We start from the raw sequence: 19,005 nt of genomic DNA, 5'->3' as shown, positions 1-19,005 counted from the left end.
GTGGGCTGTCCCTGGCTTCATCGCTTGCCTTTAGAACTCCCAGGGGCCCTTTCAGGGCCAGGGGAGGTGCCATAGCGGATTCCCAGGATGGGTGGCACAAAGGGGAGGGGGACAAGTCCTGATTTAACCCTTCAGCTCCTGAGGCTGGGAGAACAGAACACGCTATGCTAGTGCCCTTGGGGTGTGCAGGCATACTGGTGCCAAGCGATTTACACTGGCTTCCGGAAACCAGTGAGCGCTGCAGAAAGGAGTGGCCTGCACCTGACCCCCAGACATGGGCCCCGCCAGCCAAAACAGGGCTCCAGCCTTCGCCAGTCTCTCCTCCCACCCCACACAGGCCACAAGCAACTCTGGCCTTTCCCTGTCCCCGACCCCCACCAAAGCACAAGTGGCTCTGGCTGTTACCTGCATTCCTGACATCGTCTCAGGCGGGTCTGGGGATCGAGTCTCACAGGAGGGACACGTCACTTGGTACCATGAGACCTGGAGAAGTGAATGAGAGAGGATGTGTTGAGAACAACCATGATGAGCTCTGTCACGCACCCAGCCCCACGGGCAGCTCCAGAGGCCCCCGCCCACCCCAGGAATATCCATCTTATTCTTCAACACACAAAACAGGGCTCGAAAAATGTTGCCAGACACCTATTACTCTGAGGCGAGATGGGAGCGGCGTCCCCAGGGAGGTTCCAGAACACCACCCTGGCGGAAAAGGCCAGTCCCCACCCTCCAGCTGCCAGGAAGGTGGTGTCTACACACCCTGCATGGGGAGCTCCTTGTTTGGATCAGCCTCTGCCTAGCAGGCATCTGATGAATCCAAAGGCCTGACCCTCTGGCCCTGGGTTATTAGAAAGAAGGACCTTGTACTCTCTCCCTTCCCCCAGCCATCTCACACCCATAGCCCTGACTGCTGTATGCACAGCACCTTTCTGCTGTCCTACCCTGACACTGCCTCCTGCATGCCCTGTGGGGAGCGCTATTCTGCCCTTGTTTCATGAGTCCTTCCCAGTGCGAACAGCTCTAGGCCCTGTCTCTGCACCTAGGAGCTGCAGCAGAGTGAAACTGACACAATTCTTCCACTGCTTCCCCCAGGGATGGGACAGCAGTCCTGAAACTGACCAGGCATGTCCATTACACGCTTCTACCTCTTGCTGAAAGCGCAGGGCTGCAGCGACAGATTCTGACCGTGGCAAAGATCAAGAAGGGCTGGTTAAGCTCTGTAGGAATGGGTGGCTTGAGCCCTGCCTCCCTCTTCTCCACACGTGCCAGGAACGCACCTTGCTCCCTGCCAGGGAGCAGGTGAGTGGATTTTTCAGCTTCTCCCACTGCGGTGACACTGGGGGGAAGCAAGGGCAGAAGCCGTAGCTTCATGCAGGCAGCTGAAGTCTTGGAAGCCAGCCACTAGCACCAAGCCCTCCCCCCACCCGTCTCTGTGCTGCTCGGCTGCGATGCTGTGAGGACCCCAGGGCACCAGGGTGATTTGACAGAACAAACAGGAAGTGGTTGGGGTAGGCGGATGAGGCTGCTGAGCGCCATTCAGAAATGCAGAGGCCCAATTTGCACCCAAGCGAGCTGCTGCTGCTGCTGGGAAGAGGCCTCCCTCGTGTGCTAGCTGTGAAACAAACCGGGTTCTTCTCTAGAGCACAAACAGCCTGGTGGGGGTTTCTCCCCACTCCCTGGCGTGCTGCAGGGGGACAGACAGGATGGGGATCATGCACGTTTCACTGCCCCCCTCCCCCCCATCTAGGTCTCAGCCAGGCCAGGGAGGGGAGGAGCAAGTTTGTGGGAAGTAGCACTGTCCCCTGGCTCAGACTTTCAGACCATCGCTGGCCTGAGGGAGCTCTGGGAAGGGGCGTGGCATGGCCTGTCTCAGCCCAGCTCTGTTGCAGCAACTCCGTCTGGTGGGGGGAGGATCCAAACCTGAGTGAGGATTTTGGCTTCATCCACTTTGAACTGCTGCAGGTCTGGGGAAAAAGGGACGAACGGGTTTCAGTCCCCGACCTCCCTGGCTATCCATTGGGGGGGTGGGGGGGGTGGAGCCAAGACCAATGTACACAATAGGGGGTCTCAGCGCGGCTTAACTCACTTCCCATTCAGCTCTTGGGCCAATGAGATGAACAGCTGCCCCCCCACCCCGAGATTTCTCCCCCAAAGCAGGGCAAAGTGTACCTTGCCCCTGCACTGGGAGAGGGCTAGAGAACACACTTTAAGGCAGGTCAGGAAGGGGAAGGACACCCCCCCACAAGGGGACACCACTTACACACTCATAAGAGGTCAGAAGTAGCAAAAAAAATTTTTTTTAACCAAGCCAGATACATCAATTAAATTCCAAATCATCCAAACACTCCGTGAACTGCCACCTCCAGCTGACAGGTTCCTAGTCACTGAACCATAGTTATGAAGGCTAAAGAGATTACTGCGATCCTCACTTTTCTGCACGGCACAGGCCAGAGAACCTTGCCTGGTAATTTCTGCACCAAGCCCATAACTTCAGCACTTCTGTAGGAGCCAACAATCCAATTCACAGCCCTCCCCTCTATGGATGGCGGTGATCGGCATTCCCGGTTTGTGCACTGAGAGGATGCGCACGCTGCATTGTACCCACGGCATTCAAGTCCCTGCGTGAGCATCCGCTCTGCATTTACAATTGCTGGACCCAGGTCTCGCAGCCATGCTAACGCGTCCGTATTGCACTACGCAGACCTTCTGACTCGGATCTGCAACTTGACCTGCATCCACACTGCAAAATGACAGGGCTTGGGCAGGACTTGAGCTTGGCCCCCACCCCCCAGGCGGGTCCTAGGACCCAAGTGCTGAGTGCTTGCAGATCCGAGTCAGAAAGATTTGTGTGTGGACAGTGGGAAGGGGATTTGGGCTCAAACTGGAGTCTCAGCCCGGGTTTACAATGCAGTGTAGACAATCCCTTAAAGTAACACGGTCAGTGCTATGGGAAAACCCCGCGGGGGGGGGGGGGGGGGGGGCGGACTTTTTAGTGACGTTGCCCCCAGTGGTGCAGCTTGGGCGGTAATTTTGCAGGTAGCTGGGTGTAAACAGCAGTTAGTTCTACTGTTTCCAGTGCAGCACAGTACCCACAGCCCCGTCTCCTGCTTCCTGGCAGTAACGGATCCCTGGGTTCCCCCAGAGCAGTGGTTCTCAACCTGCGGCCCACTTGCGGCCCAATCAGCACACAGCTACGGCCCACATGACATCCTCAGGGCCATACAGGTAGCACTGGATGCGGCCCACAATGGTAAATAGATTGAGAACCACTGCCCCAGAGGGGACACACTCAAGCGTAGCCAATCCTCTGTGATACAACTGGTGCTGCTGATTAGCATCAACCAGCCACCATGTGGGCTTGGATCCTTCAGAAGCAAAAGGCTGGCTCTTCCTTCCAAGGGAGGAGGGATAAAACTGGCTGTGTGTGCCCCCTTCTCCCTGTTCCTGCTCGAGGAAAGTTATTACAGCAGGGAAGGGCAGTTCTGGGGAACCTCTCTCTCCAACCCCCAGCTCAGTTATGTCGAAGGAGTGGAGGTTGTTGGCGCAGTATCTAGGTCCCAGTACAAGCCTTCATGCTGTTTGCCAATTCCATTACTTCCTGGGTGTGTGGGTGGCTGAGTGATTATCATTTATGTAGCATTAAAGCATCATCCAGCCATCAAATCATGCCCCACAGCTCCTGCAAGGCAAGGAGGTATCAGCCCCATTGTTCACAAGGGGAAACTGAGGCACAGAGTCAGCGGCAGAGTTGGGATCAGAACTCAGAACCTCCCAGTTCCTTACCCAACCCACTAGGTCACAACACCCCTTGGCCCACATCACACGCCAATCAACGGAGCTGAACTCCAAGCACAGCCCCTCATGCACTGTCAGCAGCTCCAATCAGGAAACTGCTCGCACACACGCGTACCACACACATTAATGCTATTCACTAGCTAAGGGCTCAGCTGACACAGGTACCTGTGCAGGCAAGAGGCACAGGCAGCTACTAAAAGGTGTGTAACTGGAGACCAGAACGGAGAACATTTCTCTGCATGCCCTGGTCCAGATCTGGACCCAGAGCGGCAGGGGGCTGGTTGAGAGTCATCAGCCTGGGATAGGAAGGGCTTCTATTAGAATGAAGGAAACTGAGAGCACAGGCAGCCTTGGGGGGCTGAGAACCACCTTAGGTTCATGGCAACTTTGTTGCCAGCCTGTTTTGTTTTTCAACAGCATTTGCAGAGAATGTGCTGTTCTAAGCTGTTCACCAATTCACAGAGCTACAGATGACACCTGTTAGGTAACCCCCTTCCATTCCATTGCCAATTGTTCACGTTGCAGCAATACCTAGGGACTCCCCGATTGAAATCAGTGCCCCTCGGTGCCAGGCACCGTACGGACACACAGGAAGAGACAGGTAGAAAGGGGAAGTGGCCTGCCCACACCGCTCAGTGGCACAGCCCTGGTCTCCCGAGCAACAGACCAGTGTCTCATTCATTAGACCAATGCAGGATAGAACCCAGGAGTCCTGACTCCCAAATCCCATCTCCCACCCCGCTGGTGCTCTAACCACTAGATCCCACTTCCCTCACAAAGCCAGGAACAGAACCCAGGAGCCCTGACTCCTAGTCCCTCCTGCTCTAACCACTAGACCGTGCTGCCTTCATGAAATATCAGGTCAGTTTCCTATGCTCCTTTTCTCACCATGCCTGTCTATCAGGGCTATATGTCTATACTAACATCTCTGTTCGGTATGTCCCAAACTCCCCCTTCCTGCCCAATTCAGGGATGCCGTAAGCCAGCCTATGTGAGGTTGCCATTTGGCTTAAAAAAAAAGAAAGGAGACATTTGCTTTGGAAATGCAGTGACTGCTTCTGGACTCTCCCCCGACGTACACTTTGTTTTATAGCGCCCAGAATGGAGTTCCTGTTTACAGATCAGCCCCTTTGGGAAGCACTGAGGCTCGGCAAGAACAGATCCCGGCGAAAGCCAGAGAGAGGAATCCTGTAAGTCGCTGCACCCTTGGTGAGGAGAAGTGGGATTCCACAAACTTTGCAGAGCAACATCTCTACGGAGGTGCAGCTAGAGGCTGCTACCAGCCAGCAAAGGATGGGGAAAGGAAAGAACAGAAGACTTGAAACACCCTATTATTCTGGTCAGATGCTCATTCATTCCAACACCAAATGGAAGAGAGAGGGGAATGATGGTCCAGTGGTTAGAACAGTCGCTTTCCTCTCCTGGAATTGACACCTCCTCATTTATTATTGGGAGTGGACTACATCCACCCTGATTGAATTGGCCCTGTCAACACTGGTTCTCCACTTGTGAAGTAACTCCCTGCTCTCCATGTGTCAGTATATAATGCCTGCATCTGTAGCTTTCACTCTATGCATCCGAAGAAGTGAGGTTTTTACTCACGAAAGCTTATGCCCAAATAAATCTGTTAGTCTTTAAGGTGCCACCAGACTCCTTGTTGTTTTTGTAGATACAGACTAACACGGCTACCCCCTGATAGGAGACCTAGGTTCAAGTCACTGCTCTGCCACAGACTTCTTGTGTGATCTTAGGAAAAATCTCTTAGTCTCTATCAGTCAGTTCCCCATCTGCTCAATGGCCCTTCCCCATGGAGATGTTGCAAGGACAAACCCATTAAAGATCAGGATGGGCTCCGATAAGTATTAAAACAGAGAGTGTAGCAGGGCTTTCCATTCAATGCTTTGGGCTGCAGTCACCCAGGCCAGTTCTCCATCCCAAGAGGAAGCACAAAGTCTGGTTGAATTCAGTTTCACCAGTCTAGGCTTTCACAATCACCACAGTTTGTTTGATATCTAAGCAAGAGTGGGACAGGGCACTTTTCATACCTTAACCAGGGATCTTCACCTAAGCAAAGTCTGGCTAATTAATATTTATTAAAGCTTTTCTAAAACCCGAGATCACATTTCTTTTTAACTCATGACCAGCCACTGGAAAAGTTCACTGTCCTAAAACCACATGTACTGATTCCTAACAGGTCACCATTGTTAAATGTATTTATTTGTATGTTGGTAGCAGCTTGATTAACTGCTCAAGATGCAATGGTGCGAGGCACTGTACAAACATAACACAAGAGACAATCCCTGCCCAAAGAGCTCACAGAGCAAACAGACATCACAGATACACAGCGGAAGAAAAGCATTATCCTCGTTTTCCAGATGGGGCTCTGAAGCACAGAGAGAGGATGATACTGAGTGCTGGAAACCTGGGCATTACCTTAATTTATTAAAGCTTCATTACACGCTGATGAGCGACTGTGATAATTCCTTTTTGTGATTCGAGGGCTGGTTTCTCTAACCGAACAGCTCAGTTCCTTCTAAGTGCCAGCCCCCCACACTCAACTTGGGTCAGGCTGGCATCTTCCAGGCTCATGCGCCGCCAAGGATCCAGATTCTACAACTGGCATTTAGTGAACAATGTTGCAGCCGATGCAACAGAATCCAAAATTCTGCAACAGAAGAGAATTCTGGAGCCAGCATAGAATCCAGCTCCTCTCCCGCTGCTGCGTCCGCTCTACGCTCAGCACCAGCGTCATTCGTCACTCAAGTCAGCAAAGGGTGATTCTGAGTTCACACCGAGAGCAGATCTGGGGCGTGACAAAGGGGGACCATTCTACTTTTAAAATCACGCCCTTCCGGCTGCCATCTTGCTTCACCAACTCCCACTTCAAAGCTGGCATCATTTTGGCAGCTAGTATCTTGTGACCACTTGTGTTGGAGATTGGAATTTAATACCATTTGAAAGCTATGAATCCCAGCTGCTTTCAGGTAATATAAAACACCAGTTTCTAGTGCTATCTGTTCCCTAGATAACAGTTCCCAAATTCAAGCTGGAATTGAACTGGAGGAGAAATAACAGACAAGAAGATAACCCAGAGATCATTTAAGATCTCACGTCTTACAGTACTGCGAGGGCTGTACCACTGAAAAGATAAGAATCCCAGATTTGGGGGGGGTGGGGGGAGGATTCACTAGGTATCAGAGCTTGAACTGTCACTGGTTCCTCAGAAGTAGCAGTGCTATTTGGAACCAGAACTCCGAGTCCCACCCCTGTGATCCCTGCTAGAACTGATAAGTAGAAATATTTTCATTATTAACAAGACACAAACCAAACCAAAATAAAAACAGAGGCGTTTACTCAATTCTTACAAGGTCCACAAAGATGGAGATCAACCCTCCTTTCTCCCATCCTTTGTCTTGTCTATTTAGATTGCAAGCTCATCAAGGCAAGGACTGTCTCTTACTAGGTGTCTGTACAGCACCCAGCCTAGGTGGGGCCCCGATCTCATTACTGCCTCGAGGTGCTACAGTGCTAATAAGTCATCACCATCACCCCAAACCCTGCAGCACTCAGCTAGTGCACAGAACCGGGAAGTGTGAAACTGACCAGCTGGATGTCTCTGCTTGGAATGACTCAAGGGCAAAGACTAAAGCAGCGTAAGTGATGAACTGCTCATTAAATGTTTTAAACCCTTTCGTTCCGTTTAACCCATCTCCGGCGTTGCCGGGGACAGAGCACACTAGGTTTCTTAAGTATGATTTTACACCTGGCAGCGACACTTTACGAACATTTCTGAGCCTTTTCCTTTCGGTTCAGGTGATGCCAACGGCTCTGCTTTAACCTTTAACGACTCAGGCTAATGCCGAGGGCCAGATCCACAGCTGCTGCAAACGAGGAGCTCCGGTGATGTACACAAGCTGAGAATACAGCCCGTGGTGTTTACACTCTGGGGGCTAATCCATTTCCAGTTTGGAGGCAGCCCCTGGAGGACGCTGAACTGGGGCGGAAGGACTGACAGAGCCTCATCTGCCCCTGCTCCTGGCTTGACTGCGTCCATTTGGCCATTGACCAGCAGGATGGGAAGGGGCTTCCACCGGGAGCAGGACCCAGAGCACAGAGGAAGCAGCCTCTGCTGGCAGACAAGGAAGACAAGCATAATGAGGGTGGCTAACGGCTAGGAGTGCTGCAGTGGGCTTCAGCCTCTGCAGGCGTGAGTGTTTAACAGAGGTGTCAGAGGGGAAGCAGACTCACAGATGGCGTGGAAGCAGGGCAGCGGGGTTTGTAAAGATCACAGGGGAAGGCAACCCAAATACACACAGTTCAAGGGTTCACGCTACAGCCTGCCGAAGTGAAAGCTGGTGGGGGGCCTCCGGCAGCATGGGGGCATGCAGCTCTTCTGGCCAGGGGAGCTGGGAGAAGGAGCCTGCAGAAAGGTCTCTTGGCAAAGAGCAGGTCTGCGTTCCCCAATCACTTGGTGGGGGTGGAAGAGCGCACACATAAGCCTGTGTGCTCCCACGCCAGCATCACTGCTGCAGACACAGTCAGTTCAAGCAGCCTGTAGGAGGCCAATATTTCAACAAGCTCCGGGGGTGGGAGCCTTTTCTCCTCCTCCATTTGTTGCAGAGAAGAAGGCAACAGGGCAGAGAATACCACCACCTATTCTTGTACAGCGCTTGCCCCTCAGTAGGTCTCAGAACACCTCACAGAAGAGGTCAGCTTCATTTGGCACACGAGGGCACGGGGTGCTGAAGCGATTTGCCTGAGGTCACCCAGCAGGCCAGTGGCAGAGCCAGAAACAGAACCCAGGTCTCCTGAGTCCCAGTCCAGCTCTCTCCCCACTAGGCCACACTGCCTGTACTGCTCACTCAACGCAGGGCTCGAACCCAGCAGCCTGAGTGTGAGTCTCATGCTCTGCTGACTGAGCCAGCCAGGTGGAAGCTGAAATAGGCCAACAAAGCCCAAGCAGAAGTTTCTTCTGAGTTCTACCCACATAGTCTTACTCCACCCTCACGTGCAAGGGGTGCTCCATTCCAGCTGGGGGAACCCCTGGCACTCTATCTGTTGGGACATTTCCCTTCCCTCCCCCAGAGTGGCAAATTATTGGTATTTCCCTCCCTCGCAGCTATAGCTGGAGCATGAAGGTTGCCTGAGAGAGTTTCCATTGTAACTCCCCTTTCTCAGTCACTCATAACTAACCCAAATTCTCATCTTTCGGGCTGAAATGTTCCAGGTCTGGTCTCTGACTGAGGGGGAACGGTCTTGGGAAGTCTGAGTCAAAACCCATCTGGCTTTTTGTGAGATCTAGGCATAGGTACCGACTCCGTGAGTGCTCCAAAAAACAATTAGCGGGTGCTTAGCATCACCCGCAGCCGGCTCCCCCCTTGCCCCCAGCGCCTCCTGCTTGTGGCCCCACTGATCAATTCCTCCCCCTCCCTCCCAGCGCCTCCTGCACACCACAGAACAGCTGTCAGGTGTGCAGGAAGTGCTGGGAAGGAGCAGGGACAGGGTGTGCTCAGGGGAGGAAAGAGGCAGGGAGGGGGTGGAGCAGGGGGTGGAAAGAGGCAGGGCAAGGGTGGGGGCAGGGTCTGAGGTGGAGGTGGGGGGTCGAGCACCCCCTGGGTCGAGAGGAAGTCGGCACTTATGGATCTAGGTGAGTTGAGTTGGGAATGGTGGGGAACGCTAGTTTTCCCACAAATAAATGATTATCAGCTTTATAGGGCAGGGACTGTCTTTTTGTTTTGTGATGTACGGCGCCTAGCACAACAGGGGGCTAGTCCATGACTAGGGCTCCTGGGTGCTGCAGTAACACAAATAATAAATTCTAATAAATGATGGCAGCTCTGTCTATCCAGACCTACGCACATGCTCAGGGAGCGACTGCTGTAACCGACGTGGCTCAAGGCTTTGTGGCTCTGACTCTCCACTCCTTGGATTTGCAGTGGATGCCCTCATGGCAGGAGAGCTCTGGAACTACTCCCGGGGGGATCACTGGGGGGAGGGGGCTCTATCCTGGGAAGCAGCGACTACAATTTGGGGGTCGTGGTGGATAATCGGCTGAAATGAGCTCCCAGTGCGACGCGGTGACCAAAGGGGCGACTGCAATCCTGGGATGTGTAAACAGAGAATCTCGGGAAGCAACAGAGAGGTTATTTTCCCTCTGGACTTGGCACTGTGGTGCGACTGCTGCTGGGATACTCTGTCCGGTTCTGGTGCCCACAATTCAAGAAGGATGGTGATAAATGGCAGAGGGGGTCAGAGAAGAGCCACGGGAATGATGAAAGGAATAGAAAACCTGCCTCGCAGCAAGACTCAAGGAGCGCAATCTGTTTAGCTTAACAAAGAGGTTAAGGGGTGACTTCATTACAGTCTAAGTATCTACATGGGAACTAATATTTAAACAAAGGGCTCTTCCATCTAGCAGAGAAAGGTCTAACACGATCCTATGGCTGGAAACTGAAGCTAGACAAATTCAGACTAGAACTAAGGTGCAAGTTTTTAACAGTGAGAGTCATTAACCACTGGAACAATTTATCAAGGGTCACGGTGGATTTTCCACCCCTGACAATTTTTAAATCAAGACTGGCTGTTCTGCTAAAACCCTGCTCTAGGGATTATTGTGGGGCAGGTTTCTGGTCCGCGCTGTACAGGTCAGATTAGATGGTTCCTTCTGGCCTTGGAATCTGGGACTATGAATCTTGCTGCATCTCAGCTCACCAGCACCCTCCTCCCTCTTCAAACCTCCTTAACCTGAAGTGAGCTGGGCTCCATTGGTGCAGGATTTCAGTGTAATTGGAAAGGGCTCCCCAGGGCACTGCAGTTAGCGCTGAAGTGCGGGGGAGAGATGTTAATGACAGCACCACATGGGCCATTAGAACAAAGGGAGGCAACTGCGCCCCTTCCTGGGGAAGGGCTCAGTGAGGGGAGAGGTAACGCACCCCCACGGAAAGGGGCTGAGGCTGGATCTGGGGACTAGAGCTAGTATCTCCCTTTGCCCTGGGGCTGCAGCAAGCCACTTGTAAACAGGCAGCTGGAGCCTGAAGGTGGGGTGGGGCTGGACAGGGGATTGGAAATTCATGCCCCCAGTCCAGCCACATTAATGTTACCCTCCCATCACTAAGTAGCACACCCCCCGCCCCCCGCAGCATGGGAGAACCCTCCCTCACAATCAGCTCAGTCCAGTCCCAAACCCGCACAGGCCTGGCAGGGCCCCTCACATGTCGGGGCAGACACTCACCCCCAGCAGACCAGAGCTCCCGGCTGGAGGGAGCCATCAGCTCCTGCACAGGTAAAATGAGAGACTACCCCTTGCTCGTAGCAGCCAGAACTACAGCCGCCATCTTACACCTTGATCCCACCATTGTCCACTCAGCACAATGGGGAGAAAGAGCCACCTCCTTCCAACCTCCTGCCTGAACCACTGTTAACACTAGTCTAGCTAGTCCTGACCCATGCTAGAGAGATCGCTCCTTGCTGGCACTTGGAATTCTTTGAGCTCTGAGATCACTTTGTCCAATGGTATCTTCCTCCACCCACTGCCTCTCCACTTTCACAGACTGGCGCACAGGCACATGTGTGCGGAGAAGCAGCAGGTGCTCTTAGAGGATGCTTGATGCACTACAGAAGAAAAGAAAGGACAGACCAGAGCAGAGAGGGTTTTCCCTCGCAAGCCCCAAGAGCAAGGATGGCCCAGCGATTTGGCCTGGGGCAAGTGCTCTGGCCACGTGGCCCTCAGAAACCACAGCAGTGGGCTGAGATTATACTGGGGTGCGTATGAAGGTGCTGGTGGGGCATGGGGATCTCTTAGAGAGATTCCTTCGACAAAGAACTCTGGGAGACTCAGCAGGTGCGGGAACTGTCACACAAACCGACTGGTTCCTATAAAGATCCTTCTCCCAGCCTCTTACACTCTGACTCCATGCTCTGGGATGCCCACCTGACCCCTCACACTCCCAGACATCCCCATACGGACCCTGCCGCTGCAAAGCCCAGCAGGCAGCGGCATCCCGAGACTCCGGCTTGCTGGGTGTCAACTGTGCAGGGGTTGAAACCAAACAGGTTGGCGGGGGGGGGGGGGGGGGGAGGGGGCAGCCAACTCAGGATCCCTTCCCCCACCCCCAGAGATCTGTGCATGTGAGAGATGCTACAGGCATCACACCCTTAGAGCTCCAGGGTACACGGCCCTCGGGCTCAACCTCAGCTAGAAACGCACCCTGCAGCCTGGCTGAGGGAGGCCGAGGGGACAGTGACGTCAGCTGTGCTCTGGCAAGCCTGAAGCCAGCGCTTGCCAAATACAGATGGAGAAAAATCCGCTCCTCGTAATAGAAGAAACAGCTGCAGGAACTGAAGGGGGGCGGGAGGGATGGGGCTGATCCATCAGGGGAGGAGGCAACTCCCTATAACCCCTCCCCCAAAGCCTACTGGGAAGAGGAGGGTGAATCCACAGAGCAAACCTCCCTTAGGCGAGAACTTCCCAGTCTCCTGAGCCTCCCCCCACCACACTGACTGCCACCTCTGCACCAAAGAGGCGCCCCATAGATCCAATAACCAAAGCTCACAACACCCCAGCAAGGGGGTTGGGCTACCACAGATCAATGCCATTACCCCCGCCCTCATCTTACAGACAGGGAAACTGAGTCACACACTAGTCCGACTGACATCCTCTGCATGACCAATCGCACAACAGGAAATAGAATCCAGGTGCCTCAACTCCTAGCTCCCAAATGGAAAGCAAAACCACGGGCTAGTCTTCTTTATGATGCCTAGAGGCAGCCTTGCGGGGAGGAGGGGAGGGGTCCCCCAGCTCCGCTGCTTCATTTTTAACCTCAGACTACCTAGTCCTGGTGGCCCTCCTCTCTTTGTCCTGGGAGACTCCGGAGCCACTAGTGCTTGAGGCTGAAGCTGGAGACACAGCTGCATGGGTCGCGAGTGGGAAGGGGCTGCTGCGGCCTCAATAGCTTGAAATCCCCAATAACGGGGGATCTCCTGAGATGGGGCCAGGGAGACCGGTGTTTCAGGTGTCAGCCGCTGGCTAGGTGCTTATCTGGCCCCCCATCACTGCTGTATCTGAGCACCTCGGATCTTTGATGCGTTTCCCCTCACACAGCCCTGGGAGGCAGGGCACTTCTATTCCCCACATTGTACAGATGGGGAGCTGAGCCGCAGGGAGCCAGTATGCTGCCTCACCTTGAACTCCCACATGGCTGTTGGGGCAACTTCCCCTTCCCTCCTCTGCCGGTGCGTATCCAATGGCACCTGCCCTCCTTTCGCATCTCTGAATCCAGAGCGTAGATCAAGCTTGCCCTGTTGTTGGCTGAAGGCCACCTGACCAGAAGGCACAACAGGCTTGCCAGCTGCTTCTCCCCTTCCCACCCGGGACACCCGTCCCTCTGCCTCCGGTGGCTATACTTAATGTCTCTGCAGCATGTCTGCTGCTCATCCAGGGGGAGGTCCCCGGCACAGTACAGCTAGAACCTGCTATAAATAAATGTGGTGCTAGCAGGCATCTGCTTCATCCCCCAGACAGCTGGGAGGAGAGCTCCCCACTGCGGCAGGTGCATTGGCCCTGGGGCCGGACGCCAGGTGCTACTGACAATCAAACAGCAGAGCAATTGGCATCTCGAGCGCGTGGAGCCACCGAGCTTCCCGGGTGAAACGGGACGCACATGGAAATGCGGCTTCGTGCCTGAGAGATGAGGTGACTGCGGTTCACAATGCCATGGACAGCAACAGCTGGGGCATCACCTTAGACTAAATCAGCTCCTGGGCTGGACACTGGCTTGCTGTATTCTACTGCACCGAGCCAATGCACAGCTAAGGAAGAGAGGCCACTGGACCAGGAGATTCAAAAGCCTCCGCTACCCAGCATGCACCAGACAGGGACTCCTCACCATGTGGGATTTCTCCCTAAACCAGAGTGAGTGGGCAGCCCTTCAGGGGGTCCTGACTCTGCATCGGGCTGAGAGAGGCCCCGCGCTGGGATAAGTCCCCTGCTGCGTGGGACTCGTAACAATCCTCGCTTTGTTCTTGCCGTCTTGACCCCTGGAGACGCATGATGTCATTGGCCAAAGCATCAAACGAGCCTTTCTCGCTCAGAGCCGAAGCGTCAGGGTGGGCGAAGCGTGGGTGCCAAGCGGCAGCCGTATTGACTTAACACTGCCAAGGGCCCTGGAGCAGGGAGGAAGGGAAGACAAGCCCCTCTCTGAAGTCTCATTCCCAGGCTACAACGGGCACAGAAATTTAGAGTTTTAAGGATCTACTTTAATATGAATCCTGCTAATTAACGACATGCGCACACACCCCTCTCGCCGTTTCATATTTTTGAAGCACTTAGAGGCAGTGGCTTTGAAATGCTCGACTCCAGGATTCATGCCAACTCCCACAGCTGGCCACAGCATGCCAGGAACTTTGCCACAAAGAGGGGCAGCAGGCAAGTAGCCTGCCCGGGAGCTCGAGGGCTGGGCCTAATTTGCAAGTGCAAACAGAGGAGTTTTAAGCAAAAAAAGAACCCTCAACATTTGCTTGTGCTCCCATCTTCCTGGAGAGAAACCCAGGGATCAGCCTTTAGAACCAGGTGCAGAACTCTCTGGGGCATTCACACAGCCACAGCTAGGAAAAGCAACAAGCAGGACTGAAGGCAGAGAGGCAGTGTGGACCAGTGGCTAGGGCACTGGACCGTGAGTCAGGGGTGGTGGGTTCTAAACTCAGCTCTGCCACTGGCTTGCTGGTGAGTCGCTCTTTTCTGTGCATCTCTTGCCCCCGTCACCCTTTGTCTGGGGACAGCAACACTTAATATGCTGCAGCTGCATTGCTGTAGCATTTCAGCATAGACACTACCTACCTACACTGATGGGAGGGGTAATCCAGCTCCCTGAGAGGTGGTAATTAGGTCACTCGGGATGCAGATTTTTCACATCCTAGAAACGTATAGCAATGCTGAGGTAAGTTCCTAGTGTAGACCAGCCCTCGGCCTTGTCTAGATTGTAAACTCTTTGGGCCGGGGAGTCTCTCTCATTACATACAGTGCCTACCATGACGGGGCTCCTGGAATACACCTAATAACAGGGTTGTGGCAGGAAGAAGGAGGGAGAAGAATATCAAAACCCCCTCTGTGGCAGCTGGGTGGGAGAAATATTAGACCCTTGGCCTTTCTGGGTTCTGAACTCTGCCACACTCAGATACCCTAGCGATAGGTGCAACCTACAAACCCGGCTAGAGTGTGTGTGTCCCCCTGGGGCTTGCCTGCACTCAATACAGCTCTGCGAGTCTAGACAAAGCCTCGTCTTTAGACAAACACCTGTCAGGGCTGCTCTAGGTACACTCAGCCCTGCCTGAGCGCAGGGGGCTGGACTAGATGACCTAGCGAGGTCCCTCCCAGCTGTACATTTCTAGGAGTCTGAGGACATCAGCTTCAGTAACCACAGCCAACAAAGCACCTCTGTATGGTCACTAGCCACATTTCACCGCCAGGGGGCAACAAACCCATCACCATCAAGGAAGATGCCACTATCCAGAGAAAGGCAATGAGGAGAAAGACCCGCCCGGGCCCAGAGAAAGAGAATCAGCAGCACCGAGGGAGCAGCCAGACAAAAGTCAGTTGCTGAGCACCTCAATCAGAGGGGAAGAGGAAGCTTCCAGACAAGTAAGGCAGAGGGGCACTCACTGCAGCCTCAGGCATCACTTCCCCTCTGTGAGTCAGTTTCCCCCATCTATAAAACAGAGACGACTCTGCAAGCTGCTTTAAGATCTAGGGTGAAGAGTGCTGGGTGGGTGCCATTCAGAGCTAATCTCCGAACTGGACCCCCCAGCTTTACAGGACCTTTCCCTCCCCATTGCATCAATCATCCCAACAGGGTGTCTCGTTACAGGCAAGGACAACACTGTGCAGTGCCACCCTCTGTCCCGCTAAGACCACTCGAAAGCCTGGCTCCTTTCCCTAGTGCGTTACATGCACACAGCTACCTCGCAGCTTGTGATCATGGCACACACATGCCCAAGGAGCAGGACTGAGACAGGTGCTTTAACAACACTTTGCCCTCCCGCCCCCCTTCATCGGCGGCTCGCCAAACACGGTCACAAATACTCACTACGGGCTTTTGCGCTTGGGAATATTGACTGGCTCTAGGAGAAGAACTGTCTGCGAGCAGAGAAATTATTCCAGAATAGTGTGTCCACGCAGGAAGTTATTCCTCTGTAGCTAGAGAGTTAAGGACATTGACCTTTCACATGCCAGACTAGAGGATCAGAATGGTCTCTTCTGGCCTTAATCCATGTATAGTTATTCTACTACATCTAAATCAGTCACTTTCCCTCTGTAGACAAGCCCTAGTTCTCACAGCAGCTCTGGGACGTGGGGAGATAGCACCCTTCGTTTTACAAAGAGGGAAACTAAGGCTAAGAGACTTGCCCATGGCCACACAGTGAGTGGGTGGCAAAGCTGGAAATAGAATCCAGGAGTCCTGGCTCCCGTGTCTCTGCATTAGTCGGGTAACACCCCCTTCTCCGTTGTTTGGCTTGAATTAAATGGAGTTTTTTGAATAAATGAGTTGAGAATTTAAAGATGGTTTTTGTTGGGAAATAAAGTGGAGACGGATGGGGAAACGTGGATTCAGACAGCTCTGCCTGGGTGTCACAAGCCCACGTGGCTCGAGGTGCACACACAAGACTGACATGGAGAGCAGAGAGGCGTAGGGCTCTTGTGCAGCGTAGGGAATGGGGTGTGGCATTACCCCGAGGTTAAATACAAGCTAATTCCCTCTTCCCGGGTTCTGGGGACCTCAATGGGGCAAAGCTCAGTGCACATGTCTTTCCCTGGAACGGCAGGGTAACCCCAGGCTACAGAGGGGACAGGACACGACAACCCCAACTGCCCCAGAAATGCAGACTCCCCTGTTCCCTTCATGCCGCCTGCTGCGGGACACTCCCCTCCGCCCCCCGAATGCTCTGGAAGCCAGCGAGATGGGGAACAAAGGGCAGTGGCCGCACAAAAATAGAAAAGTCTTTATTAATTTATAGGGCAGATTTAGGGCAGTATGAAGCCTCCAAGCAGCTCCTCACAGCCCCGACGACAGCTGCTCTTGAGGGCTAAAAATACTAGGGAAAGGGGAACTGAGACAAGGGTTGTGAGGGGGGGCTGTACCGCAGGGAGGAAGAGACCGGAGCCAAGATGCAGGCGTGTGACATAACAGCCCGGCGCCCAGCACAGACACTGCTTCATTGCTCACCCTGCTCCCATGCAGCACCCAGCAGGGCCAGATGGGGCCCCCTCATGGCATGGCACCCAGCAGCACCAAGACATGGTTTCTTCCTGCTATGGCACCCAGCCGCACCGAGATGCAACCCCATCCCGTACACCACCTCCCATGCTGTGTCACAGCGCGGCACCCAGGAACTGGCCGTGCCAAGAGGCGGCTCCGTCACCCAGGCAACAGCAGCACTCAGACCCGGTGGCGTCATCTGAGCTGCAGCTCAGTGCGCTCCCCAGGATTGCAGCCTTCTGATCCGGCTGCACCTCCTCCTAGGAACATAGGAGCAAGCACAGCACGGAGATGCCAGCCGCGGCGGTGCAGGAGCAGCATGGGAGGGTGAGGCCTGGAGGTCTCTTTGCTTGTTGGGGTGGCCAGGCTCCAGCAGGGAGAGATGGAGCAGAAAAAGATGGAGCCGTGAGAAGTGTGCTGGAGGACACACTCTCCCTCCCTTCCCAGTGCCCCCTCTGTGTGAGGCGGTCCAAGCTGGGCCAGCCCATCAGATGCTGGTCAGGTGAACCAACCCCTCCCCATTCCAGTGGCTGTTCCCAGGCTGCGGGCATGTCTCCGAGCCATCCTGGGAGAAGGGCTGTGCGCACAGCTCCAGATCGAGAACCAGGCGCCACTGGGCTGCCCAAGGGGGACCAGATTCTTGATTGTGGGTCGATGCCCAGGAAATGCTCCTCGCCCTCCCTGTACCAGTTTGGAGTCTGCAATTTACTGCCAGAACGCTCAGAGCTGGCGCAGCATCAAAGCACTTAAATTTACCAGCCTTTACCCAACTTGGCAGTGTCCCTATGTGGGGGGGCAAGTGTAATCATCCCCCCTCTGCAGCGTGGAAACCAATGCACAGAGGGAGAAGCGGCTCCTCCTCAAGGCCCCAGGATCCTTGCACCCAGTGCTGTTCTCTCACCATTGTTCAACGCTGCCCTTCTGGGGAACAGCAATTTTGGCCATTTCCAATGTGCCTCCTGACTTGGTCTCCAAGTGCCAAACGCAGGCAGTGTGCTCTACCCCTGCCCCACGAGCTGGAAGGCTCCAGCCCAGCTGCCGCCAGACTCTGGGTGCATTTTGTGCTGACGGCATCGTTTTCACCCAGCCTGCGTCACTGCCCAGCGCTCTCCTCTGGAGATACAAATCGTGCCCGCCAGCTCTTGGCTGTTCACAGAGCTCGCGTTCAGAGGCGGGGAAGGAGCCAGGCAGCAGCTTCACACCCACTCCCCCAGCCAAGCTCTCAGCCCAGCCACCCGTCTCTGCTTATAAAGGAGCCAGGGTTTAACACATCAGCCAGCAGCTCTCCCCCTCCCCCACTCCACGGCTATCCTGGGCAGCCTGGCGTGCTCACCTGGGCTAGTTTAGCCCCAAGGGTGGATTTTTTCAGGGGGGGAAGGAGGGGGGAGAGGAAATGGGAGAGGCTGGAATTTCTGCAGCTGAGCAGCGAAGTTCTCAAGCTCCTCACCTCCCCAGAGCAGGGCAGGCTCTTCTCAAACACTAGTTTCCAGCTCCTAAGGTTCCCTATGGATCTCTCCCCCTAGGGCCTGGAACCCCCAAGAGACAGCAGGTTTGGGAGTTTGGAGAGGGAGTGCGGGGGGTGTCAATGTGGGGACACAACCCTGGTCTCGGCATGTGGAGGAGACACCGCTCACAGCCCTTCGCACAGGCGAGGTGATTTCCCCCCCACCGCAGGCCCTCTATACATTTCTCCTCTCCCCAGCAGCGAGGAGCAGGCTCAAAGTTACATGCTACTGACCCACAGCAACCGATGCTAGCTGAGGCCAGCTTTCCCTGCCGTGTGATGGAGGGAGCAGGGAGCTCAGTCTGGGGGAGAGCAGGCAGGTTTCTGAAGGGATCCAGAGCACAGGGAAGGCAGCAAAGACCTCTTAGCGGTGGGTATCCAAAAGAAATCCAGAATCCAGGAACAGAAGCAGCAGAAGATGCGGGGAGGAAAGGGATCAGCTGGAGGAAGGAACGTCAC

At 54.3% G+C, this 19,005-nt stretch overlaps 1 protein-coding gene across 2 annotated transcripts in view; it reads right to left on the bottom strand.

Annotated features, from left to right (window-relative positions):
• CSK (C-terminal Src kinase) overlaps positions 1 to 19,005 on the bottom strand; it is a 61,313-nt gene that overhangs the window by 13,729 nt on the left and 28,579 nt on the right. Inside the window, exons 1-2 of one of the 2 annotated variants that reach the window (XM_034784333.1) lie at positions 1,183 to 1,383; positions 406 to 483 (exon numbers count right to left, since the gene is read on the bottom strand). In XM_034784333.1, coding sequence (XP_034640224.1) covers positions 406 to 483; positions 1,183 to 1,368 — 264 coding nt within the window. In that variant the 5' untranslated portion in view covers positions 1,369 to 1,383. Of the gene's footprint in view, positions 1 to 405; positions 484 to 1,182; positions 1,384 to 19,005 lie in introns of those variants that run through there. The other variant, XM_034784334.1, reaches the window with a different exon arrangement.

This window comes from Trachemys scripta, chromosome 10 (assembly GCF_013100865.1).
Source record: "Trachemys scripta elegans isolate TJP31775 chromosome 10, CAS_Tse_1.0, whole genome shotgun sequence".
NCBI lineage: Eukaryota > Metazoa > Chordata > Testudines > Emydidae > Trachemys > Trachemys scripta.
Note: the sequence above shows the minus strand (reverse complement) of the source record. Positions and strands in the feature narration are given on the sequence as shown.